This window comes from Gorilla gorilla, chromosome 16, assembly GCF_029281585.2.
Source record: "Gorilla gorilla gorilla isolate KB3781 chromosome 16, NHGRI_mGorGor1-v2.1_pri, whole genome shotgun sequence".
Taxonomy (NCBI): domain Eukaryota; kingdom Metazoa; phylum Chordata; class Mammalia; order Primates; family Hominidae; genus Gorilla; species Gorilla gorilla.
The window spans coordinates 32,690,770-32,718,509 of NC_073240.2; the positions used below are offsets into that span (position 1 = coordinate 32,690,770).

The window sequence follows — 27,740 nt, forward strand, 5'->3', positions numbered from 1 at the left end:
TTCTCTCTCCCTCATTTCCAGCTTCATTTGCCCTTAGAAAGTTTGCAACAAAGCTGGAATTTAGGACAAGTGAGAATACGGTGTTTGACTATGGTCACTTTTTGTCTCCTGTGTCAGGATATCCTCCCACAGCAAAGTCTCAAATCAAAGACAGAGATATGTCTGACTCATTCATATATAGATTTAACTTGCCTTGTTTTGTTCTCTTGCATTTTCTTTGAACAGAATAATAAATGAGTCCCTCAGGGAGCAGCTTCTAGTTACCATTCAGAAAACATTTAATTATAATAAGGCACAATCACATCAGCTGTTTGCAATTATAATGGAGTGCATGAAGAAGAAAGAACTCGTAAGTGTCTTGAATTTATTTCCAAACAAGCTCTGTGGAGAGAATTATGTTTCCTTTTCTAATTCCGCCCATGTGTGCATGACAGGGTTATTCATATTTTAGTCCGGCCTTTTCCGAGAGACGGTACAAATGCATACCAAATTGGTGGCTGTGTCCACATGACAGAAGCTGAACAAGCCCACGCAGGGGAGGGCCCCTGGTGCTTTCGAACCTTAGCAAGTGGGGCGTGACACCACACAACACCCTCTGAGGCTCATAATATTACTCAGATTGATAGTCTTGGGGAAAAGGGCCACATACCACGCTGTCAGGCATGTTTACAAAGTTCTGTTATTTTATTTCCCACTCCTTCCCTCTTCCGTTGCGTTTACAAGGAATAGGTACTCTTGTCGTGCACATAAGATGGCCTCTTCAAAATTCTAATTCCTACAAATATCTCCTGTCTGATTAGATACGACTTTGCATCTCCGATGGCGACTGAGATTTTGGAGTGTAGCTCCCTCCTCTCGAGGGTGCCAGAAGGGATGGGGAAAATAATAAAGTCAGTATGCAGGCAGGCACCCCACGGCAATGCCGTAACTTCTGGAAATCAGCCAGGCACAGTGGCTCACACATGTAATCCCAGCACTTTGGGGGGCTGAGACAGGCAGATCACCTGAGGTCAGGAGTTTGAGACCAGCCTGGCCAACATGGTGAAACCCCATCTCCACTAAAAATACCAAAACAATTAGCCAGGCATGGTGGCGTGCACCTGTAATCCCAGCCACTTGGGAGGCTGAGGTAGGAGAATCGCTTGAACCTGGGAGGTGGAGTTTGCAGTGACCCAAGATAGCGCCATTGCACTCCAGCCTGGGCGACAAGAGCGAAACTCCATCTCAAAAAAAAAAAAAAGAAAAAGAAAAGAAAAAAAAGAAATCAACAGCACTTGCTTTGAAACTGTTTAGTGCTCAGGATCATTTTATCACGTGTCAGTCTCTGTGGTCCTTTTGTAACAACACCCCATATCTCCTTCTTGTTTTCAACTTGGCTTTAATTCAGCCTTTTCACATTTTCAGGTCACTGTGTTCAGAATGGGTTCTGAGGGCCAGCAGGACATCGAGATGGCAATTTTAACTGCCCTGCTGAAAGGTGAGCTCTCGGGAAATGGTGACTCCTGTCCCTCTGATGTTGGCCTGGCCGGCAATCCTTCCCTCCCGGCCTCCCATGGACTATGTCTGCTGGTGCTAGACCCTGAGCCAGCCAGGCCACTTGAGCAGTCTCAGCATGAAGCCACGGCAGAATGACAAGGCTCGCTAAGGTTTCTGTGGGGCAGAGGTCTGTGGGTGCTCCTGGACCATCATGGGCTGAGGTCAGAACCATTTCTATTTGTAACTGGTTCATTGAGGGCTTCAGCTCCTAGAGTGTAAACATCAGATGGGTTCCTTTGCAATCACTGCATTCCGCAGTGTTCTGTCCAATTTCCCCGTCTTGGTTCTAATGACAGGCTTCAGGCCGGCGTTCATGGCCGGGCGGGGAGGGTCTGCTCTGGGATGCACACTTCCTCCCTGCCTCTCGGTTAGCCAGGTGCCACGAGGGGGCAGGGAGGACAGAGAGAGGGGAGGGGTCACTGTCAGGCTGGCTGCCTGGCAGTCCCAGGGTTCCAGCCTTCCTGGAGATCATCTCCAGGGTCCCCGAGTCACTGGGTTCCTGTTCTGTCCCTCCCAAGGAGACCATGCACAGCTGGCATGGGAAGAGGCTGCCTCCACCTTCCTCCAGGGAAGCTCTTTCAGCTTGGGGCCTTTGTGACCACAAAGGCGAGAGCAAAGCCAGCAATGCTTAGTTCTAGGCCAGCAGCCCAAGGGAAGCCTGTGCTCACCACCCAGCACCTGCCAAACCCTGGCGGTCCAGGCGTGGAGTGAAAAATCATTCCAGTTTCTTGCCTTTCCAGGAACAAACGTATCTGCTCCAGATCAGCTGAGCTTGGCACTGGCTTGGAACCGCGTGGACATAGCACGAAGCCAGATCTTTGTCTTTGGGCCCCACTGGCCGGTGAAACTGTTTTTTTTCGATTCATATCATTGATCATGACTTTGTACAAGTGACCTATTAGTATGCTCTCCCTTGTGACATGGAACTCAGGAAATTCTGTGGGGTTTCTGATGATATGATATGTAATCTATTAGGCTCATTAGAAGATGTTGCTGTTTAACTTCAAAGAACCAACAAGAAGTAATTCCACATTCAAACCAGTACTCCTGAAGAAATTAATCACCAAATATTTTATCGTTGCTGATGAAAGTGGGTTTTTACCTTTTTAAAGAAAAAGAAGAAGAAATAAAATAGCTTATTAAAATGTAATGCAATGCTTCCATCCAGGGCAATGATTTTTCAAACTATGTTCCATGAAACCCTGGAGGCCTAGAGAACTCTGTGTGTGTGTGTGTGTGTGTGTGTGTGTGTTTATGTGTGTGTGTGTATGTGTGTGTCTATGTGTGTGTCTGTATGTGTGTATAGGGTGTCTGTGTGCGTGTGATATGTGGTGTGCCTGTATGTGGTATGATTTTGTGTAGGTGAGTAATGTGTGTGGCCATGGGTGGTATAGTGTGTATGTGGGTGTCATTGGGAGGGTATTGTGTGTGTGTGATATGGGATGAGCAGTGTGTGTGGGGTGTTGAGGAGTACTAATGTGTGTGTGTGTGACATGGGGATGAGCGTGTGTGTGTGTGTGAACACACATAAGTCTGCATGATAAAGGACTCCAAGCCTCCTACTACTTCTTCAGTCAAAGCAGCTTCTTTGATCCATTTTATAGATTAGGAGTCAGGATAAATTTGTGTTTGCAAAAAGGGCTCTGCTGCTTATGAAAGGTAGTAGGAATATCTAGAGGGTTTATGTTGGTTTTAAAAACCACATTTCTTGGCCAGATGTGGTGGCTCACACCTGTAATTCCAGCACTCTGGGAGGCCAATTCGGGAGGATTGCTTGAAGCCAGGAGTTCAAGACCAACCTAGTCAACATAGTGAGACACCATCTCTACAAAAAATAAAAAAATTAGCCAGGCATGGGAGTGCATGCCTATAGTCCTAGCTACTTTGGAGGCTGAGGCAGGAGGATTGCTTGAGCCTAGGAATCTGAGGTTACAGTGAGCTGTGACTGCACCACTACGCTACAGCCTGGGTGAGAGAATGAGATCCCATCTCTAAAACATAAAACGAAAAACAAAATGCAAAACCATTTCTCAAAACATCCCTGGCATATTGCTGCACAAATGCATTTTACTTAACTGCCTCTGTGTTTAGGTCTCCCAAAGCATTTAATTGCCTCCCAAAGCATTTAACTGCCTCTGTGTTTAGGTCTCCTGGAAGTTGCTTCCACACATTGCCATAACACGTTTTATCACTCTTTATTGATTGATCACGTGTAGACGGATCCATCAATTCTCCACTTGGTAATAGAAGGAGGTGGATTGCTCACTCTGCTTCCACTGCCCCTGTTCCTCCTGGATTTGATAGTTGCCTGTTTAATTCTATTTTTTCTTTTTTTGAAATGGAGTCTCACTCTGTTGCCCAGGCTAGAGTGCAGTGGTGTTATCTCAGCTCACTACAGCCTCTCCTCTGCATCCCGGATTCAAGCGATTCTTCTGCCTCAGCCTCCCAAGTAGCTGGGACTACAGGCACCCACCACACCCAGCTAAAATTTTTTTGCATTTTTAGTGGACACAGGGTTTCACCATGTTGGCCAGGCTGGTCTCAAACTCCTGACCTCAAGTGACCCACCCGCCTTGGCCTCCCAAAGTGCTGGGATTACAGGCATGAGTCACTGCACCCAGCCCTGTTTAATTCTTATATTGGTCACCTTTATGACAGTAAAGAGTACATGCAACCACCTACTTGTTCTGTCCGCTTCAGACTCCCATTTTGTTAAATGAGGAAATTCACTCTATACCCCTCCTTCCTCTCCTGACAAGTTTCATCTTCCTAATTCAATCAGCCCCACTTTTACAAGGTGCTTGACATGATGAACATGTACATATCCTTCTTTAATCATTGAGGTCCTGCTTACATCTTACTCTTTAATCATCATTCAGTTTTTGTACTTAGTCTCTATGTTGATTCTAAAAAAATGGAGAAACCAGCAGCTTTGACATTGTTGTGATTACATGGAGATTGTTCACTGCTGAACCGCATAGTAGGATTGAAGTCAAGGAGAAGGAAAGGTAGTCCTGGGTCATTTATCTGGCTCACACAAAGGAAAATATGACAGGCATCAAGGTTTCCATCATTCACCAACTATTTAAAATTAGGTGACACTTTAATTTCCTTCATATTTGGACCGTGACTTATTTGAATAGATATTTGCTTTTCTCCACATTTCTAATTGATTCTCTTTTTTCTTCCAAACATTTGCCTTGATGTCATTGCTGTATCTATTCTTTTTTTTTTTTTAGGTATTTTTATTGTATCTTTAGTTTGGTTCCAAACAAATAGATGTAAAGTTTGGTACCTGCCTATGTACACTTGCCACTGCTAATATTGAGGCTTATACTAGTCCGTTTTCACACTGCTATAAAGAATAGCAGTCTTCTGAGACTGTGTAATTTGTAAAGAAAGGAGGTTTAATTGACTCACAGCTCCAAATGGCTGGGGAGACCCCAGGACACTTATAATCATGGCGGAGGACAAAGGAGAAGCAAAGGCACATCTTACACAGCAGCCCGTGAGAGAGAGAAAAGAGCACAAGGGGCTGCCAAACATTTTCAAAACCATCAATTCTCATAAGAACTCTTTCACTATCATGAGAACAGCATGGGGGAAACCGCCCTCATGATCCAATCACTTCACATCAGGCCCCACTCTTGACACCTGGGGATTACAACTGGAGATGAGATTTGGGTGGGACACAGAGCCAAACCATATCAAGGCTCTTGTCAGCGACGTGGATATATCAAGCATGGCTACAGCAAAGGCTACCCTGTGGGGAGCTAGGGCAAAATTATTGCACTCTTTCCAAGATGAAGCCATACAGATATTACGTTAAAAATGCCATTTTGTACTTTTATTTGCATATACGTAGTTTATATTTAATATATACTTTGTACTTTAAGTTCAGGGGTACAAGTGCAGGTTTGTTATGTAGGTAAACTTGTGTCATGGGGGTTTGTTGTACAGATTATTTCACCACCCAGTTATTAAGCCTAGTACCTGCTAGTTGTTTTTCCTGACCCTCTCCCTCCTCCCACTCTCCTCCCTCCAAAAGGCCCCAGTGTCTGTTATTCCCCTCTATGTGTCCATGTGTTCTCATCATTTAGCTCCCACTTATGAGAATATGCAGCATTTGGTTTTCTGTTTCTGCCTTAGTTTGCTAAGGATAATGGCCTCCATCTCCATCCATGTCCCTGCAAAGGACATAATCTTGTTCTTTTTTATGGCTGCAGCCATATCTATTCTCTTAATTGTTACTGTCCCATTTCTTCTTGAAGAATCTTTCAAAGCCCCATGAGTTCCTACCCCCGTCTTCCCTGGATGCTCTCAATGCCTACTGTACAGGTGTCTACATCAGACATCCCTTCGTTGCACTCTGAGACTGGCCATTGCCTCCTAGACCCCATGTCTTCCTCCCTTTCAGATTCCTTTTTCATTTTGCTGGAGTACATCTTCAAGTAACTTTTACATAAAAGCATGTGGGAGAATTACTGTCTGAGTCTGTGTTGTGTTTCTGTAACAGAATACCACAGATGGGGCAACTGATAAAGACAGGAGATTTATTTCTCACAGTTCTAGAAACTGGAAAGTCCAAGATCAAGGGGCTGGTATCTTGTCAGGGCCTTCTTCCTACATCATCCCATGGTGGGAGGTGAAAGGGTAAGAGAGCGAGAGACAGCAAGAGAGGGTTGAACTCTTAAAACAAATCTCTCAAGATCATGAACCCTCTCCCTCTATAAAAGCATTAATCCATTCATGAGAGCAGAATTTCATAACCTAAACAATTTTAAAGGTCCCATCTCTCAGCACTGTTGCACTGGGGATTCAGTTTCCAACACAAGAACTTTGGGGGACACTTTCAAACCACAGCAATTATCATTCTGTGTCTTTACATGTCTGAAAAAAGTCTGCCTCACATGAGGCTCAAGATTGTCCTATGATTTTCATTCAATTATAGATGAACCATTGTTTTCTCTCTGCTCTTTGCTTTTTCGGTGCTTGAAAATTTCACAAGGATGTATCTTCTATTTCAAGCAAATGAAAATAGAAGTGTATAGAGAATACAAACTCAAGCAGCCATATCTTCACACATGTAGACATTTAATTATTCTGGCTTTCAAAGGTCCCTTTATGCTGAAGACCTGAATCAGCTCTGTGAAATTTTCTTCTATCTCTTCTTTGAGTATTTCTTTCTTTATTATCTCTTTCCCTTCATCTGGATTTTCTATTAGTCAAGCAACTGCTGTTCCCCTTCTCCCAGATTGACCATCCATTTTCAGTTTTTTATTTCTCTATCATTTTGCTGTATGTTTTTGGAAATCTCAACTTTTTCTTTAGCTTTTATACAATTTTTAAAGGTTTAGGCATTCATGCTTTTTATATTTAAGAAAGTGTTTTTGTTCCTTAACAATTTTATTTTCTTATTAGCCTATTTTCATCTCACAGATGCAGTATCTAAGGATATGAATTAGATTTTTTGAAGTTATCTTCTGTTCCCTAGATTATCTCTATTTTCTCCCTGGTCAGCTGTTTTTTTTTTGTTCATTTTGGGTTTTTCTGTTATGCTGTTGATTTTCTCAAATGCTCTAGATCCTTGGCTGTCCATCACACTACAGAGTGAGGGATAGAACTGCTTAATTGGTATGGAAACCCATTTTGCCAACAGGTTTTTCTCCTCCCTGGGAGGACTGCCCAGGAATTCCCTGCTTAGGAAGGAGAGTGTCGCCTGAACCTCCTGCTTTGCTGAGTGCCGACTGGAGAGGGCTGATGGGCTCTGGGCCTCCCTGTTCTTTAGCAGACATCCTCCCAGTTTTTACTGGGAGTGAAGCCCAGGAATGCAGTTGCTTGCTCTGCACCCACCACAGTGGCAGCCTGGAGACCGGGAGGGGATGAGTGGCCTCCTGCTCTGTAGACCATCTTCTGGTCACCATGCCTTCTGCCCACCACATGCCCTCTTCTTTGTATCTTGGAAAATCTGGTCTCACCTCAAGAGCAACCTCCACATTACACATTTTGGGCTTTGGCTTCCTCTCCATAGTTTTAACTGGTCCTTCAGTGCTTCCAGAAATTTGTTAAAAACTCTCTGGCCCGCCTCTTCTTCCTGAAATAGATTTTTCTTTTTCATACTCCTCTGCTGTCATTTAAATAGTATCTGGGGAGGGAGAGAAGACAGGAAACACATGCTCAGGCTGTAACCTGGAGCCAAAAGTCCTTCTCTGTCTCCCTACAGTGGGATATAAGGTCTCCAAAATCTTCTTTTAATAGTTGAAGCACTCAAGAAAGGATGTGCCTGTGAATCTATAGTCTATCTAGAATTCTTCATATAGTAGAAAACTTGTGGTAGGGAGGACATAAGAATTCCAACACAGTAAATCTATCTTAGGTCTGATTTGCTATATGTTACTAGACAAAATTCTTCTATCTATATTTTCTGTTATTGAATGCAAATAATAAAAGCTGCATGAGAGTATGATGTGGTTATCAGAAGCTAGGATGTGAGGGATTGGGAGATTTTGGTTTAAAAGTACAAAGTCTCAGTTAAGAAGAATAAATTCTGGAGACCTATTGTACAACATAGTGACTATAATTAATAATAATGTATGGTGCACTTGAAAATTGCTAAAAGAGTAGATTTTAAATGTTCTCATCACAAAAATGATAAGTATGTGAGGTGATGGATATGTTAATTAGCTTCATTTCATCGTTCCACAATGTATACATGTATTTAAGCATCATGTATACCATAAATATATACAATTTGTCATTTGCTAATTAAAATAATTAATTAAAGTAAAAGCTTTGCAAAAAAAAAATTCTTCTTAAAACATGCTTTTAAACATAACGAAGAGGCCAGGCACAGTGGTTCACTCCTGTAATTCCAGCACTTTGGAAGGCTGAGGCGGGTGGATCACCTGAGGTCAGGAGTTTGAGACAAGCCTGGCCAACATGGTGAAACCCCGTCTCTACTAAAAATACAAAAATTACCCGGGTGTGATGTTGCATGCCTGTAATCCCAGCTACTTAGGAGGCTGAGGCAGGAGAATTGCTTGAACCTGGGAGCCGGAGGTTGCAGTGAGCTGAGATCATGCCACTGCACTCCAGCCTGGGTGACAGAACAAAACTCCGTCTCAAAAAACAAACAAACAAACAAACAAACAAAAAACATAATGAAGAGAGAGAAAAGGAGAGACGTTTGATATATACAAGTAACAAAAGGCAATTTATTTATTTATATTGAATCATAAAAACTTTGGACTAACAATTTTTGAAGGAAAATCATCACCAACATTCATCTCAAGAGCTTTTTTATCTTGCAAAATTGACACTCTATGCCCATCAAACAACAATTCCCCATCTTGCCCTCTCCTGTGACTGGCAACCACCATTCTACTTTCTGTTGCCATGAATATGACTACTGTCAGTACCTCCTGTAAGTGGAGTCATGTAATATTTGTCCTTTTGTGACTGGCTTATTTCACTCAGAACAATGTCTCAAGGTTCATCCGTGTTGTAGCATGTGTCAGAATTTCCTTCCTTTTAAGGCTGAATAATATTCCATTATATGGATAGACCACATTTTGCTTATCCAAGCATCCATCAGTGGACACTTGGGTTGCTCCCATGTTTTAGAATAGTGCTTCTATGAATGTAGGTGTACAAATACTTCTTTGAGACTTGCTTTCAGTTCTTTTGGGTATGCCAAGAAGTGAAACCATTGATCACACGGTAATCCTATTTTTAATTTTTTGAAGAATCACCACACTCCTCCCATAGCAGTTGCACCATTTTACATTTCCACCCACAGTGCACAGGGTTCCAGTTTGTCCTCATTTTCACAAACATTTATCATTTTCTGTTATTTAGATAATAGCCATCTTGGCTGGGCACAGTGGCTTATATACCTGTAATCCCAGCACTTTGGGAGGCCGAGACAGGTGGATCACCTGAGGTCAGGAATTGGAGACCAGCCTGGCCAACATGGCGAAACCCCGTCTCTACTAAAAATACAAAAAAAAAAAAAATGAGCCGGGAGTGGTGGCACACACCTGTAGTCCCAGCTACTGAGGAGGCTGAGGTAGGAGAATCGCTTGAACCTGGGAGGCGGAGGTTGCAGTGAGCCAAGATCGTGCCACTGCACTCCAGCCTGGGCAACAAGAGCAAAACTCCATCTCAAATAAAAGGAAAAAAAAAGATAATAGCCATCTTAATGGGTGTGAGGTAGTATCTCAGATGGTTTTGATTTGTATTTCCCTAATGATTAGTGATATTGAGCGTTTTTGTGTGTGTTTATTGGCCATTTGTGTATCTGCTTTGCAGAAATGTCTATTCAAGTCTCTTGCCTATTTTTGAATCAGGTTGGGTTTTCTTGTTGTTGAATTTTAGGAGTTCTCTATATATTCTGGCTATGAACGCCTTATCATATATATGATGTACAAATATATTCTCCTATTCTGTGGCTACCTTTACTCTGTTAATGGTATTTTTTGCTGCACAAAACTTTTAAATTTTCATAAAGTCCATCGGATTTGTTATTAATAATTTTTCCCTTTGTGCCTGTGCCTTTGGTGTCATATTCAAGAATTGAATTCCCAAACCCAATATAGTGATATTTTTGCCCTATGTTTTCTTCTAAGCATTTTAATTTAATTAATTAATTAATTTTTGAGATTGAGTTTCACTCTTGTCACCCAGGCTGGAGTGCAACGGCACAATCTCAGCTCACTGCAGCCTCTTCCTCTCGGGTTCAAGGAATTCTCCTGCCTCAGCCTCCCAAGTAGCTGGGATTACAGGCACCCACCACCATGTCCAGCTAATTATTGTACTTTTAGTAGAGATGGGATTTTACCATGTTGGCCAGGCTGGTCTCAAATTCCTGGCCTCAGGTGATCCATCTGCCTCGGCCTCCCAAAGTGCTGGGATTACAGACGTGAACTACCATGCCCAGCAGCACTTTATATTAGTAGTTTTCGATTTTATGTTCAGGTCTTTGATTCATTTTGAGTTAATATTTGTATATGGTGTAAGGTAAGGGTCCAACTCCAGTCTTTTGCATGTGGATATCCAGTTTTCCCAGCACCATTTGTTGGATGCGGTGTCACTCTGTCACTCAGGACCATAATGGTTTTATCTGCATGAGGAGTCAGCCAAGACACTTTTTCATCCATATTTGTATGTTGACCAGGAACTATATAAATGCACACCTCCCCTGACATAAGCTCTGCCTCAGCCCTACTTAAGGGTTTTAAGCAGGAGAGTTACTTGGTTCCATTTTTATATTTAAAGGTCACTCTGGAGTTACTGTGGAAAATGCACTGGGTGGGTGCCATGGCAGGTGTGCAGAGTCCTGTTAATAGGCCTTTGAAATAATTCAGGCCTTGGACTAGAGCAGAGGCAAAGAAGAAGGCAAGAATCAGAATTAAGCAAAATTTAGCATTAAACATGGCTGCACATAGGGGTAGATGAATCATTGACGGCACTGGAGGGACTGAGATGTCACAATGCTCCCCAGTTCTCTGGTTTGCACAACTTGCAAGCTGTGGTGCCATTTCCCTGAGGTAAGGGACCCTGGAAGAGGACTGGGTTGGAGGGGAGGTCCTGAGAGTGGTTTGGGACATAAGGAGCTGCATGTCTTTGAGACATGCAAGCAGGATGCTGAGCAGGCAACAGGAACTCTGGGGAGAGAGGTGGGCCGCAGCCAGAAAGGAGAAGTTGTATGCCAATCATTGGTGACTGGTGGTGTGGGGGTCAATGAGGTTGTCAAGGAAGAGAGTAGAGTGGAAAGGTAGAAGGCTGAGGACAGAGCCCAGAGGAACCTTGACATTTAAAGCTGCACTGAGAAGTAGTGGCCAGACAGGGAAGAGGAAAGCTGGGAGCTTGTGATGCCCAAGAAGCCAAGGGAAGAGACTCTAGGAGGAAGCAGGCAGTGGAGTCAGATGTGCTGAGAACCCAGCATGAAATGCCCATGAGGCAGGCACCAGCACAGTTCTCAGCAGCTAAACCCACAGCCCAGGACAGATGGAAGAAGCAGCAGGGTGCGTGCAGGAGAGATGGGAAGAGAGGAAATGGAGGCTCCTCAGGTAGGCAACCCACCAGGAGCATTTGGTAGGAGGAGCGGGTGGGTCTGGCAAGAGAGGACGCCAGCTGGAGGGTCCGGTTGTTTAGGTGCTGGCTCTGTGTCTGCACCAGGACACACTCCCACATTCTCCACCAGACCAGGAGACAAGGCCACGGGGCCAGGCCTACTTCTGCTGCCCCTCCTGTTCTCTGGAGTAGAGCACACACTCCCCTTGATGAATGAGTCTGTCACCGCATTGCATGCATTTCAGTGACATGCGGAGAGCTTCTTTACCCGCTGATAAGCTCCAGTTTATGTTTATATCCAGACAGGCATCCTCAGTTCTATCCATTGTCTTGTACCCCCTTCACAATCACTTTTTCCCATCATTAAACAACTATGGACACATGTCTTTGGTGCCTTTGAACTCTCCTTTCAGCATCCTTTCCTCCATGCAAAAGCACACATTGATCAAAATGTCAGCCACTTTAAGTATGCAAAGCCGCTGCATCAAGTCAAGTGTGTGTTTGTGCACACGAGTAACAGTGGTTCCCAGTATCAGAGCCTTCTTCAGACAGCCAGGCCTGCGACGACTGAGTGTGTAGGTGTATGGGATGGAGTCCGTGTGCACCTGTACATATGTGTGGGCATATGTGTGCACTGTGTGGGTGTGCACATGTACATTGTGTGCATGTGTGGTGTGCATGTGTGCACGTACAGAGGTGGGAGGGTCAATGAGCTGGTCTGGGGACAAGAAAGAGCCTTAGTACCATTTCCCAACTCTGATTGCTGTGGACTGCAGCCCCTGGGAAGCCTGGCACCCCCGATGGACAGCAAAGCCATGGAGAAGGAGAAGAAGCCACCCACGGCCACCACCAAGGGAGGAAGAGGAAAAGGGAAAGGCAAGAAGAAAGGGAAAGTGAAAGAGGAAGTGGAGGAAGAAACTGACCCCCGGAAGATAGAGCTGCTGAACTGGGTATGTGGAAGGTCACAGAGATCACGAGCTTGACATCACCCTTCCCCAGGGGAAGGGATGGTTCTTGTCCTTGCTTCAGTCCCACCCAGGGCCCTGATCCCAGGAGGGACGGGTAAAGGCTTGACTGGGTAGTGTCAGCATTTCAAACTACAACAGCACATTTGCTGCAATGAGCCTGTCGGTTGTCCAAAACACCAAACGTTCCTGCTTTGGGGGGAATGATGCCACCCACAGAGGGGCCCTGAGTCATCCTGTTCAGCAATGGTTCTGTACCTGGCAGACATGCCAATGCTTGATGCATGAATATACAGCAGACAAATCAGTTGTCACCAAATAAATGCAATTCATGAAAAAGCCCTTTTTTGACAGACAGAGCCCATGATTGGGTATGTGGGGTAACAGCAGTTTAGGTGGGGAGGCTGGAGCCACACATCGCATGGCAGTTCTTGGTCTTGCTGCCACCAGGACACAGGCAAGACAGGGGACCAGGCCTCTGTGGTGACGTGTGCCTGCCCTTATCACAGTCACTCACCCACACGGCACCCTGGTCATGCTGCCTGCCCATGCAGCTCCGCCTGGCAGAACTTCTCAGTCAAGGAAACAAATGGTGGAGACTGGGCAGGCCAATGCCAGGAGGGCTGAGATTTTGAATCCTCTTCAATCTATTTTTAAAAGGAAACAATAATTTACAGACATGGATGGAACATGTAGAGGCCAAACTGAGAAGAAAGGAGAGGGGAGATGGGGAGTGTTTACCCAAGATAAAGAGCAAAGAGTACCATGCTGGAGTGCTCTGGAATCTGGCGTTCGGAATACCCTTTCCTCTGTGTTTCCAGTCGCCCCCCCTCCCCTGTGTCTCTGAGAGGCCACTCACAGGCTCCCGGCCCTTGGTCCCTGCAGGTGAATGCTTTGGAGCAAGCGATGCTAGATGCTTTAGTCTTAGATCGCGTCGACTTTGTGAAGCTCCTGATTGAAAACGGAGTGAACATGCAACACTTTCTGACCATTCCGAGGCTGGAGGAGCTTTATAACACAGTGAGTGCTCTAGAAAAAGGGAAGGAAGCAGGAGGCAGCCACCTAAATGTGTTTGTCACTGGTGCATATTGTGCATAAATGTGCTCATCTGACCTCCTTCAGCTGGGAGGTCCGTATTTAATGGCAGGCGGCTACTTCTCACCTGCTGCTGGCCACAGCCTGTGTTCATATTCTCACCACCTCCTGCCATGCCTCGCCAGTCACTCCTTTCTCGGGCAGTATTAACTCTTGTCCCACATTTAAGGGTGGTGTGTGAGTACTTGTTGCTACAAAGAGGGAATCTAGCTCCCCAAGCCATTAGCAGAGTGAAATGTCACCAAGGGTGAGAAGTCAATTGTTCCTTGGGACCCTCACATTTGATGAGGCTTTGGGGTAAAACATAGAGCTAAGTTTCCCACCCAGGAGCTCTGCTGGAAGGGTTTGAATGAAATTCCCTTGGCTTATATTATTACAATATAAGTTTTGAGAATTTACATTTCCTTCCCTATTGTAAGATTTTAAGTAGCAGAAATGATCCTCAGCAGCTGCTTGCTAAAACTTGGTGAATTTTTTGTTTGTTTGTTCTGAGACAGAGTCTCTCTTGTTGCCCAGGCTGGGGTGCAGTGACATGATCTCAGCTCACTGCAGCCTCAACCTTCTAGGCTCAAGCCATCCTCTGATCCCAGCCTCCTGAGTATCTGGGACTACAGGTGCACACCACCACACCCAGCTAATTTTTAAAAATTTTGTAGAGACAGGGTTTCGACACGTTGCCCAGGTTGGTCTCGAACTCCTAGCCTCAAGTGATCCACCTCCCTTGGCCTCCCAAAGTGCTGGGATAATAGGCTCAAATATACTAATTTGAGCCACTGATTCTGGCTAACTTGATGAATTATTAACACTATATTGTGCACCCCAAGATACTCTTTAAAAAAATGCAACAGAAAGTATTTCACAACTTTTGAAATGTGTTGGATACTTTCTAACCATGACCAGCTCTGTTTTGTAAAAGAAAAAGGCTGGTGTGGGTTATGCTCCAGCTCTCACAATTCATTAATTATATAGAGTAGGGCAGGATTTTGCTTGAAGAGTTCAAGAAAAAAAACTTATTTATTTATTTATTTATTTATTTATTTATTCATTCTTAGATGAGGTCTCACTTTATCACCTAGGCTGGAGTATAGTGGTGCAATCTTAGCTCACTGCAGCTGCCTCCCCGGTTCAAGTGATCCTCCAACCTCAGCCTCCCTAGTAGCTGGGATTACAGGTGCCCACCACCACGCCCAGCTAATTTTTGTATTTTTAGTAGAGATGGGGTTTCACCATGTTGGCCAGGCTGGCCTCAAACTACTGACCTCAAGTGATCTGCCTGCCTTGGCCTCCCAAAGTGCTGGGACTACAGGCGTGAGCCACCGCGCCTGGCCAAGAAAAACATATTTAACACACATGACTGCTTCTCTTTCAGAGACTGGGTCCACCAAACACACTTCATCTGCTGGTGAGGGATGTGAAAAAGGTCAGTCTACTGTTTTATAATTCTTACCTGTTGGCATCTTTCACAAAATCATTTCTTAAGAGCAAGTTTTAAATTTTCAAAATGTATTATTATTCCAGGCACGGGAGATAATGAATTCCTTCTTTCGTAAAGAGTCTATTTAAAACTAAGAAAGCAAAGGATAATCTTTTTTAAGTTGCATGTTCATCCGAATCCATGATAGACACACTGTCAGTGACAGCCGGGTTATAGGTTGACGCCAGCGCCAGGCCAGGGCGGCCACTAGGTGGGGTTGGGGAAGGGGGTGGCCTGGCTGCTGACCTGAGCCCCGCTGTCTGTCCATGCAGCCTCTCGTTCTGTCCCTCCTTTGAGATCTCTCACCCACTGCCTGTGGCTCTTTCCAGAAGCACCGGCAGGAGGTTCCTCAAGCCATTCTGTGTCCTGTTGATTGCAGCTGCTGTTCTTGGCCCTTTCTGCCCCCTTGTTATCAAGGGATAGATGCTTTCCCCAGCCTGAATATTGTTTAATCTCCCACCCACCCACCTGTTACATGAACTCCCAAGTGGGGGCCAGGACAGCCACTTACCCCCTAGACGTGTGATGAAGTCCACACTGCGAACGCATTCTCACAGGGCCTGAGACCAGACTTCTTTTACAGAGCAACCTTCCGCCGGATTACCACATCAGCCTCATAGACATCGGGCTCGTGCTGGAGTACCTCATGGGAGGAGCCTACCGCTGCAACTACACTCGGAAAAACTTTCGGACCCTTTACAACAACTTGTTTGGACCAAAGAGGGTAGAACTCAGTGCCTGTGTAGTGTTCTGTGGTTCGCGAGTACCATGTGGTTCCTCGCTTGCTTTTCAGCAACTTGGCCGGTTCAGAGCCAAGCCCTTCGCCCTGTCCCCAGCACAGCTGTCCTGCCTCCTACAGTGCTCTCAGGCCAGAGCCACGGCATTCTCCAGCTCCCCTGAGCACGGGCCGCCCCGCCCATCCATTGCATTTGCCCTCCTTTTCTATCCACAGCAGACTTCCTCCTGGGCTCCAGGGCTACTCTCTGCCCGCTCCAGCCTATTCTACTATCCCACCACTGTACCTGCCATAATCTTCCAAAGCAAGGGACATGCCTGCATTCCCTGCTTCAAGCCTCCCAGAGCTCCTCACTGCCTGGAGAATCGTATCCAAACTCATTATCACAGCAGCCAAGGCCCTCCACCAGCTGGCCCTCACCCACATGGGAGACCACATACCTGCACCAAAATCAAATCCTGTGATCAAATCAAAGACGTGTACCTGCCACGTCTTTCCCCACTATCAGTGCCTTTCCCACCCTTATCAAAAGTCCAACTCAAATGTCTGATCTTTCATGATGCCCTCCCCTCACACCCACCTTACAGCCCCACAGCTCTCTACATGTCTGTTGGGGAACTTCTCGGTTTCTACCTGGAATAAGGGCCACGTGTCTGCTGAGCTTTCTTCTCAATTAATTTCTGCTGACAGAAGAAGAGTTTCTATATTAAAGCACTTCTTTTCCTTGGATATTATCATTAATTGTTAATGATACAAAGTGCTTTTTAATCCATTCGTATGTCCACTATCAACAATACTGCTAATGTACTACTAACATTAGTTATCTAAGTAAATTGATTTTTTTTCTTCCTCTTTCACCATGCAGCCTAAAGCTCTTAAACTTCTGGGAATGGAAGTAAGTAGAACTTGTTTTCAACAGTTTTATAATATCCTGGTCAAATATACATAGCCCTTTTAAGTTCTGTATTTGCGAATATACGATACTACTCACCAAAATTTACCTAGATGTCTTAGTCAAATTATATAAAAGGACCATATATACATTTTCTTTAATGGGGATAAAAGCTGCACAATCCATTTCTAGGACTAACAAAACCACAGTTTCAAAAGCAAAGATTAAGCAAACCAAAAAACTAGAGAGGAACACCACTTGCGTATGCAAAAACCATAAGTAAAAAACCAAAAATAACACCAAAAAGAATTCAATAGACTATTTTCACAGTCCTAAATCAAAGTAGAGTCCTCCAAGAATGCAAATACAATGCAGTGTTAGTCTTTAATATATTGCATCATATCTATGACCATCTCTCAGCAGGTGCTAATGAAGAATTTGAAACACATGTAAAACATATGCCTTACTTTGTTAAAAAATATATAGTTTTCTCAAAATAGAATGATAAAATCCTTTCTTGGAATGATTAAAATACACGTATATCTTAGAGCAAGGGAAACGTATGATGAGCAGTGCATCCCTGAAGTCATGTCCATGAGAATCAAGAACAAGACAAGCATGCCCAATATCGTTGGCGTCATCTACTGTTTTATAATTCTTACCTATTGGCATCTTTCACTAGTCTCCAAAAGTGTTCTGGAAATTGAACCACAAGGAAAAATAAATTCTAAAAAAAGAATACCCAAGAAAGGGAGAAATTATTATCAGCAAAAAAATTTGGGGGGAGTTAGAAAATCCAGGAAAATCAACTTAAGTTCCCTCACAATAGGACAAAAGTACCAGAAATTACCTTTACTAGCAACCGTAAGAACAATGTCCCAGACCTAAAAATATTTAAATGAATGGAAGAAATGCCATATTGTGGAATATTAGGATTGGCTCTTGGAAACATTCTTTTTAAATAAATTTATGAGCTAAACAGCATCCCGATTCTTCATGGATTCAGTGTAGACGGCTTTCATTCTGTGTTGACAATTAAGACTGTCCTTTAACACGGTGCTCCTGGAAGGGTTATGAGCTTTCTGTGATCTCCTGTTCTCTCAAACTCTCCAGGTCAGGGTTTATTTATTCCATGAAGGTTTGGTGGACTCACCTGTAAAATTTCTGGGTCCAGTCCTATTTCTTAGAAGTGTGTATTTCATAATACTACTTCATAATAGCCATTATAAATATAAGTACATTTCAGGCTTTTTATTTTCTAGAGTCAACTTTGGTCATTTATAGTTTCCTAAAACGACTTATTTCATCTAGACTTTCAAGTTCCCTGGAATAAACTTTTACGTAGTATTCTAGTTTTTTTCAGTCTCCTCAGTATCTTCAGTTGTGTGTCATTTCTTGTGCCAATTTTTTTTTTTTTTTTTTGAGTAGGAGTCTCACTCTGTCACCCAGGCTGGAGTGCAATGGTGCAATCTTGGCTCACTGCAACCTTAGCCTCCCAGGTTCAAGCAATTCTCCTGTCTCAGCCTCCCGAGTAGCTGGGACTGCAGGTGCATGCCACCACACCAGGCTAATTTTTGTATTTTTAGTAGAGATGGGGCTTCACCATATTGGTCAGGCTGGTCTCAAACTCCTGATCTCAGATTCTCAGGTGATCCACCCATCTTGGCCTCCCAAAGTGCTGGAATTACAGGCACGAGCCACCACGCCCAGCGTCTTGTGCCATTTTTAAACAAAATTTATATCTCCTCTCTTATTTTCTTAAGCTTTCTTTCCTACATATTTTATTGGTATTTTTGCTTTATCAAGCAACTTCCTTTTTCTGTTTCTATTTTATTAATGTCTGCTTTTATTTGTATTTGTTTCTTCCATATACTTTCCCTACTGTTATTGCATTGTTTGTGCTAACTCAGTTTGAAAGGAAAATTCACTCATTTTCCATCTTCACTGTATTCCTATAAATGCATTAAAGGTATAAATTGTTCTGAGCATTGTTTCATGGTATTCTACAGGTTTGGATAAGTAGAACCTTCATTGTTGTTTTTTCTAAGGCATTTATTATTTCCTTTTCAATCCAAGAGTTATTTAGAAGTGTATTTCAAATTTCCCAGATACAGACTTTTGTTGTTGTCATACTACTGTTATTGATTTCAAAGTTTATTCCTTGTATAGAAATATCCTGTAATTTTTTTTCAAATTAATTGCTAAGTAAGGTGTGTTACTTACTCAACTATAGTAATATGTCAATTTTTCCTTACACTCCCAGTTCAGATCCTTTGTTATTTTATTGGTTTTTTTCCCTTTTCCTCATTGATTTGTGACAGGCCTTTGCATTTTAGGAAAATTAACTCTTTGTTTCTCATATTCTCTCTCTGGCAGTTTTTAAAGAGAATTTACATGCAGTTAATATTTTAATAATATTAGATGTTATTGAAAAGTAGGCTTAAAAGGACTTCTGTTTTATAACATTTCATTAGTCATTAGTTAATTTTTATTTTATCTTATATATTCTTGAAAATCTATGTTTATCTAAACATTTCTACAATGTTCATTTTTAACCTGTGTAGATGAACCTTTCCCATATCACTGCGACTGTAGCTTCACTGTGACAAAATTAGAAAATTAGAACAAAGATATTTAAATTGGAGTCAAGATACTATATTTTCCATTAAAATGTTATCACAGCTCATTATGATATTATAAAAATTGGGTCAGTCGTGGCCGGGCGTGGTGGCTCACGGCTATAATCCCAGCACTTTGGGAGGCCGAGGCGGGAGGACCACAAGGTCAGGAGATCGAGACCATCCTGGCTAACACGGTGAAACCCCGTCTCTACTAAAAATACAAAAAATTAGCCGGGCATGGTGGCGGGCACCTGTAGTCCCAGCTACTCCAGAGGTGAGGCAGGAGAATGGTGTGAACCCGGGAGGCAGAGCTTGCAGTGAGCCGAGATGGTGCCACTGCACTCCAGCCTGGGTGACACAGTGAGATTCCATCTCAAAAACAAAACAAAACAAAAAAAATTGGGTCAGTAGTGAACAACCTGAGATAGGAATTGGAGAGCCAGGATACCCCCTATAACGCCCCATGCTCCAGACCGCTTCAACTCTGTGAATGTGGCTGAGTTATTCAGACTGAGCCACAACTTCCTAATCTGAGGTAATGGAAGGAATTCACAACCTCTCAGAGTCCTTGTAAGAATAAAAGAAGATAATTGATGGGAATGCTGTTTGCAAAAGAACAAATATCTGTTTCTGTTATTCCACTGAATACTAAAGTATTAGCCTGGAGTAGTCTGAGACCCACATATTTCATGCCAATTTTCCCAATCACGATCTGCCTTTCTTATGAATCCTGATCCGTTCACAGAACAGTTCTCATAACCCCTTTAGGAAATGGGAAAGGTTGGCCTTCCTTTTCGCACCATATGGGGAAAAGGACAGTGCTCACTAAAAGAGGAATGTTTGCTTTCTTAAAACACTGGAGGGAAACCTAAAACATTTTTCTCTAGCCCCTTTTGCATGTTTCCTGTTAATTTCTGGTTCAGCTACGTCTGGCAAACGAGTGTTATTTTTGCTACATTGGAAGACTTCCCTGAGGAAATAAACTGTAGACCTTCCCTCTTCCATGATGTTACTTGTGTTTAGTTTTGGGGGAGGTTTTGCTTGTTTGTTTTAGTTTTGCAGCGTCTCCTCAGTTAAAGGCTTCTAAGTAAAACTACTGACCCAAGGGTGCAAGTTATCCAAACAGTAGTATGCCTTCTCAGTTCATTTGGTTTTAGATAGTTTACTTATCATAATAAACTTGTGCATCTTTTCAAAAGAATTCATATGCAGAGTGGAAATGTAAGATGTACTTCAGAAGTCTCTTTATTACCTCTGACAGAAAGGGTTCCCTTTCTCCAGGAGTTCTGGAACTCTTTGTTGCATACTTTTATGGCAAAACCATGAAATCCATGTTTCTCCCCTAAGGATGATGAGCCTCCAGCTAAAGGGAAGAAAAAGAAAAAGAAGAAAAAGGAGGAAGAGATCGACATTGATGTGGACGACCCTGCCGTGAGTCGGTTCCAGTATCCCTTCCACGAGCTGATGGTGTGGGCAGTGCTGATGAAACGCCAGAAAATGGCAGTGTTCCTCTGGCAGCGAGGGGAAGAGAGCATGGCCAAGGCCCTGGTGGCCTGCAAGCTCTACAAGGCCATGGCCCACGAGTCCTCCGAGAGTGATCTGGTGGATGACATCTCCCAGGACTTGGATAACAATTCCAAGTTAGTGTCTAGCGGGGATTTAAAGGCCGGGAGAGATGACCATCCTGAGTACTTGTCTCTGCAGGGAGGGGTGGCCAATGTACTTCTCACTTAAGGACAATGGTGGTTAAAGCTTGTTCACAAATCACTTCGTCTGTCATGTCAGCATTTTTCTTTCTGTCTCTCAGAGGTATTTTTGGACTGTCGTTGTTTTCGTGTACTGCCTTCTCTTTGCATCAAAATTGAAACACAATTTTTTTTCCTTTCCTTGAAACACAATTTTAATGCAAAGATGGTGAAATTAATTTCCATAGGGAAACACACACTAACAAGGAATACAACATTAATGAGCCTGTGCCCTGGACTGTGACCTGGACTGTGACCTTCACAGGTGTTTCTGATTTTGCTCTGTGCTTAGGTGGGACAGGATGGCTAGAGGGGGCTGGAGTTGGGCATGCTTCCCCTGGGTCAGTCAGGCTCTGATCAAACCAGCAGGGGAGGCTCTGGTAAAATTGGTTCTCCTGGCTGGGCACGGTGGCTCATGCCTGTAATCCCAGTACTTTGGGAGGCCGAGGTGGGCGGATCACAAGGTCAGGAGATCGAGACCATCCTGGCTAACATGGTGAAACCCCGTCTCTACTAAAATGTATTTTAGCCGGGTGTAGTGGCGGACGCCTGTAGTCCCAGCTACTCGGGAGGCTGAGGCAGGAGAATGGCGTGAACCCAGGAAGTGGAGCTTGCAGTGAGCCGAGATTGCCCCACTGCACTCCAGCCTGGGTGATAGAGTGAGACTCCATCTCAAAAAAAAAAAAAAGTTGAAGGAACTTGGAACGTTTATGGTTATTGCCAAATATTTGAATCTGGATCATGTGGGGAAGGCAGTAAACTTTATGCTCAAAATTCAGCTTGTGCCACCTTCTCCGTGCCCCCCAGCTTCTATCACTGTCCCCATCAGTCATTAGACGCCCTCTGGCCTGGGCCCTATGACAACTATGCCTCATCCCTGTCATAGCACTGAGAATGTTGGCTTCTCTGTAATCACTGTGATGGTGAAGTGTTACACGGGCAGAGAAAGGCATACATCCGAGATGTCCAGCTGGTGACAGTCCACAGGTGGGACATGCCGGCACCACCAGCACCCAGATCAACTAAGAACCTAGCCGGCACCCACCAGCCCTCCTGTGACTCCTTTCAGTGTCCACCTCCCCCCACTACCACCACCAGCAGCCCCGCTACTGTGGCCTCCAACTCCACGGGTGCTGCATTTGAAGTCACTTTTGCTGTCTTTTCTATCTGCCTCCCTGATCTGTGCACAACTTGAGGGAAGGGACTTTGTCTTCTCGTCTCTATGTCCCTGGGGTCTGAGGGGCAGATGTGGTCTCAACCTACAGCTCCATTTGCAGCAGTAGTAGTCAGCCCACCTCCTGACTGAGCTCCCAGCCACTGTCCCTGGCCTTCCCCCTTTGGGGACACATCCCTGGAGCTTCTTGCTTGCAGAGAACCTCAGAGCCCCTCCAGTGAAGGATACTATGTCCTATGGCTCCATAAGTCCTTGGTGGATATGCCTGTCTAAGAAACAGCTTGCGGCCACTGTGGCTTCACCCTGGTCCCTTCTCTTTCCCCCCAGAGACTTCGGCCAGCTTGCTTTGGAGTTATTAGACCAGTCCTATAAGCACGACGAGCAGATCGCCATGAAACTCCTGACCTACGAGCTGAAAAACTGGAGCAACTCGACCTGCCTCAAACTGGCCGTGGCAGCCAAACACCGGGACTTCATTGCTCACACCTGCAGCCAGATGCTGCTGACCGATATGTGGATGGGAAGACTGCGGATGCGGAAGAACCCCGGCCTGAAGGTGCGTGCAACGCGCTGCAAGGCGGGCCAGGGTGACAGTGACAAGTGACTCTCTGCCAGGCTGAACTGAGCACTTTCTGCGGCTTATTTCATTTATTCCTTCTAGCAACCCCCTGAGGGAGATGCCATGACAATCATTGTCTTATAGATGAGGAATCTGAAGCTTTGAGATGAAGTGACATGCCTAGGATCTTAGCTGGTCAGCATGGGATCAGAACCTACACCCAGGTGCTCTAACTCCAGAGCCCCACCTGACCAGCCCACCAGGCTGCACAAACCCCTGCCACAGTCAGAGTCTCCTAATGGAGCCCCCCATAACTCAGTATGCACACGCACCCTGGTTGGGTCGTCTACCCACCATTAAAGGAAGGACTGGAACTCTGTTTCTAGATTCCCTTATAACTCTGAAATTGTGTATTATTTTAACTAGTGATGTTTTCATGACATGGGAGAAAATTACAAGAAAATAGGAAGCTACGAAAGGGTTTGAAAAAGGTATAGTGGGGGAAAAATTATATTGCAATCAAACCCTAGCTCTGGGGTTTACTGCTGTTAACTACTAGGTTATCTTGAGAAGAGATTCTAATCTGCAGATAACCTAGCAATCTAATGGCAGTATTATATCTATTTTAGAGATCTCCATGAGGATAAAGAAAAGACTATACGAGTTACACTGTGTAGTATGGTTCTGGCAAATAGAGGGCACTTTGTTTCTTAGAAATGTGAATGTTATGCTTAACTGTCTAATTCTATATAATATGCTAAGCTGATGTTATACATAACTTAGGATATTAATAAACAGTTTTCAGAATTCCAAGAATAAAGAGCTCTTCAAGGTTTTAAGGAAACTAAAGTAGATCGCCTACATGGGGATGAACATCAAATTGGCATCAGACTTTTCATCAACAACACTGAAACCCAGAAGGCAGCAGTGGAGTAAGGCCTTCACGGTTCTGAAGGGAAAGCATTTGGAGCCTGGAATATTTTCTACCCAGGCCAACTATTCAAAAGCATGAGAAAAGAATATCTGTTTAAGACAGGCAAAGACTCAAACTATACACCTTCAACCTCCCATGCAGAAGAATTAGTTTAGCAGGTAGTCCAAGCAAAAAAAAAAAAAAAAAAAAAAAGGGGGAAGCATGTTTTCTATCTATGAGCCTGGGCATCTGGGCATCCTTTTGTTGTCTAGGCTGAGCCCATGTTAGTCCTTCTTTTCTGAGTCACATTAGCCTTGCAACTCTTAGTTCACATAATCTCATTTATATCAAAGTTATTTCTATATAAAATACTTTTGGCCTACTTCACTAGACGTATTATATTTTATTTATATTATTCTATTTTAATTTAAAGATTTGCCTTCCTCGAAATTTCATGTAAGGACTTTTATTTTATTTTATTTTATTTTATTTTTGAGACAGGGTCTTGCTCTGTCACCCAGGCTAGAGTGCAGTGGCGCGATCTCGCCTCACTGCAAGCTCCGCCTCCTGGGTTCAAGTGATTCTTGTGCCTCAGCCTCCCAAGTAGCTGGTATTACAGACGTGCACCACCATGCCCAGTTAATTTTTGTATTTTAGTAGAGATGGGGTTTCACCATGTTGGCCAGGCTGGTCTCAAACTCCTGGCCTCATATGAGCCACCAACCTTGGCCTCCCAAAAGTGCTGGGATTACAGGTGTGAGCTACCATGCCAGCCAGGACTTTTCTTTTTAAAGTTAGGATCACCAACAGTGCTGTTTGCCATTCATCTAAAAAATTTAGTGTATGTTCTTAAATTGTTTTACTGCCTGCAATTCTACTAATTTACCAAGAACATGTCACAGAACGTCAGACCAGGGATAACATTCCAGGGCTCCTAGGTTATTGAATAATGTTGAAGGTCATAATTTAAAAATTTTAACTATGCTGGGACATGTTTCTAGAATTGCCACAGCTTAAAAAATCAATTTATGTTCCGTAGGTTATCATGGGGATTCTTCTACCCCCTACCATCTTGTTTTTGGAATTTCGCACATATGATGATTTCTCGTATCAAACATCCAAGGAAAACGAGGATGGCAAAGAAAAAGAAGAGGAAAATACGGTCAGTGACACACTTGACCCTAAGAATATCAGTGTAATCTTGTTTTCAAAATTGTTGAGATTTCTTGTACCACAGATTGAGAAATCTCACTGGTTAAAGGTATTTTTGGAATTGTGTTTTTCTAATGGTGCCTGTGTGCCGGAGTGCCTTGCATTTCCCATTTAGCCACCTGCCTGTCATGTGCTGTGCTCTGTTTTCCAGGATGCAAATGCAGATGCTGGCTCAAGAAAGGGGGATGAGGAGAACGAGCACAAAAAACAGAGAAGTATTCCCGTCGGAACAAAGATCTGTGAATTCTATAACGCGCCCATTGTCAAGTTCTGGTTTTACACAGTGAGGCCTCTTCCTGAACATTTGACATTCAGTATATTTTGAATGCTTTGATATGTTGGAATCAAGAAAAACTTCAAGGGCTTAAAAAAGTATCTAAAAATTCACTGAATTAAAATGAATTATGAGAACAAAACTGGGACTAATTGAGATCTCTGGCTAACACTGGATCTCGATATCCTGTCATATATTGATATATGGCCATCCTAGTCCCAAATACACCATCTCATAAGGCAAAATAGTCACATGCTATTTGCTTAAGATGAATTCTTCTGATGCCTTTAGCAATACAAACTTAAGGAACTATAATTTTATTTTTAAATGAACAGAGATGACTAGTGATTTAAAGAGCAAATTCACAGATTCCATTTTTCATGAAATTGGTGGGGTCATTACAAGGGCATGGCTAAATCCAGATGGTAAACTCTTGGAATAGGGAAACAAATCAAGGCGTCTCATTCTGAAGTGCTCACCAAACTGACCCGCTTGGCTGGCAAGCCATCCTCCAGCCCTCTCTGAGGCCTGGGTCTACACAGCTCCCAGAGTGTGGCTCTCTGCTAACAAGAGCAGGAGAGGAGGCAGGAGGGCAGATCAGAGCGCCTCTGGGGGAAATGGCCGAGCTGCAGGCGGTCCCAGCGGGGGTGGCCAGGCACACTGTGGCTTGTGCAACCACGTCAGTCGGGAGGAGAGAGACTTCTCATGAAATCCCAAGCATCAAGCCACAGCCCCCGCCAGGCAGGGCTCGGTGCTGTGGTTGCACTGGTGATGAGGTGGGAGCAGGGTATGGGACATGAGGAGCTGGGTCCCTGGCCGTAGTCTGGGCGATGAATGAGGGTGGGCTGGGGGCAGAGCAAAGCTCTGTGTGGGGGCCCACCTCAAGGGTCAGCTGAGGGCCTGGACACCCAACCTTGTGGCAGCCAAGATTGATGATACAGTTGAAGTCACTGCTGCCCATCGATTCTGGTTAGAACCATCTGAGGGCCTGGGGTGCACCCAGCCTGCAGGACAGCCCAGCCATAGAGGCTGCTGCCGGAGATGGGGCCAGGAAGCCATCGAGGCCTCTCAGCCTTGGGTCTCACCCCAGACCCTCTGGATCGGGTGGAGGGTGGAGTCATCACACATTGTACAGCTTCGCAGGGATTAGGATGCAGCCCAAAGTCTGAGAACATGGCTCTAATCTTTCTTCAAAGAGTGGATAGTATATCTTGGGGGGGGCCTGCCTCTCTCCTGGTAAAGCTTATAGGATTTGGGAGGCAGGATCTTGAAAAAAAAGAAAAAAAACCAAACTGCCCAGTTACAAATACTCAGCTTTTAGCACCCCTCCCCCAAGCCTTCCATAGGGGCCTGTGCCAGTGAGGGACCCAGAAGCTTAAGTTTCCTTGGCGTCATGGTGAATCACTGGGGACAGGTGATCCACTTCAGACGTCCTCCCCCAACCCCTTAACTCCCCGCTTTTGCCTCACCCACTGCCACCTCCAGCTCTGCCTCTTTCCCTGCCACAGAGATAGGGGCCCTGCTGTGGCCACAGCAAATCCTGGACATGCCACCAGTAACTGAGGGGACTCTAGGGTCAGCTCGCATGTGTGGGTGGGCAACTCATCCACATGTCCTCTCATCTAACTTCCCAGTTGTGGAAAGAATCAGGAAGGAAATTTCTGAGGCAGGGAGGAGTAAGTAACATTTTCCAGTTTCCAGGAATGTAGAAGACACTCCAGCAAACTATTAAAAGTTTCCCGTTATCATAATGTTTGCAACTTCATAGTTTCCCCATGAGGATGACAGCACCAACCAATATGTCTCCATGTAGAAAATGAAAAGTCAGGGCCCATATCGTGCTGAAGTATAAAATGCCTCCCGTCCTGCCTCCAGGTCTTCTGTCTGCACTGGTGAGGTGCAGTGAAGGTTTCCTCTCAATGAGTCAGTCCAGTTGGAAACAAAGATTCTTTTAGATGTGTCAACCGGAAAGAAAACAGCGTTTCAAAATTTGATTGCTATGTGATTCCCCCAAACACGGCTAACAGCTTGTCTTTCTTTCAGATATCATACTTGGGCTACCTGCTGCTGTTTAACTACGTCATCCTGGTGCGGATGGATGGCTGGCCGTCCCTCCAGGAGTGGATCGTCATCTCCTACATCGTGAGCCTGGCGTTAGAGAAGATACGAGAGGTGGCTACTCCAAAGGCCTCCCCCAGCCCATTAACCACTGACTGCAAATGCAGATATGGCTCCTTACTGAAAAAACGTTTCATGCAAATTATGCATGTTGGGCCAGGCGTGGTAGCTCATGCCTATAATCCCAGCACTCTGGGAGGCTGAGGCGGATGGATCACTTGAGGTCAGGAATTTGAAACCAGCCTGGCCAACAGGGTGAAACACTGCCTCTACTAAAAATAAAAAAAATTAGCCAGTCGTGGTGGTGCACGCCTGTAATGCCAGCTACTAGGGAGGCTGAGGTGTGAGGATC

General features: G+C 44.4%; 1 protein-coding gene across 1 annotated transcript in view; it reads left to right on the forward strand.

Moving 5' to 3' along the window:
- TRPM1 (transient receptor potential cation channel subfamily M member 1) overlaps positions 1 to 27,740 on the forward strand; it is a 79,400-nt gene that overhangs the window by 17,631 nt on the left and 34,029 nt on the right. The window contains exons 8-20 of the mRNA XM_055363192.2: positions 226 to 349; positions 1,405 to 1,477; positions 2,277 to 2,377; positions 12,387 to 12,560; positions 13,461 to 13,595; positions 15,040 to 15,090; positions 15,728 to 15,868; positions 16,746 to 16,775; positions 20,741 to 21,033; positions 22,640 to 22,868; positions 24,824 to 24,946; positions 25,148 to 25,279; positions 27,314 to 27,442. Coding sequence (XP_055219167.2) covers positions 226 to 349; positions 1,405 to 1,477; positions 2,277 to 2,377; positions 12,387 to 12,560; positions 13,461 to 13,595; positions 15,040 to 15,090; positions 15,728 to 15,868; positions 16,746 to 16,775; positions 20,741 to 21,033; positions 22,640 to 22,868; positions 24,824 to 24,946; positions 25,148 to 25,279; positions 27,314 to 27,442 — 1,735 coding nt within the window. The remainder of the gene's footprint in view (positions 1 to 225; positions 350 to 1,404; positions 1,478 to 2,276; positions 2,378 to 12,386; positions 12,561 to 13,460; positions 13,596 to 15,039; positions 15,091 to 15,727; positions 15,869 to 16,745; positions 16,776 to 20,740; positions 21,034 to 22,639; positions 22,869 to 24,823; positions 24,947 to 25,147; positions 25,280 to 27,313; positions 27,443 to 27,740) is intronic.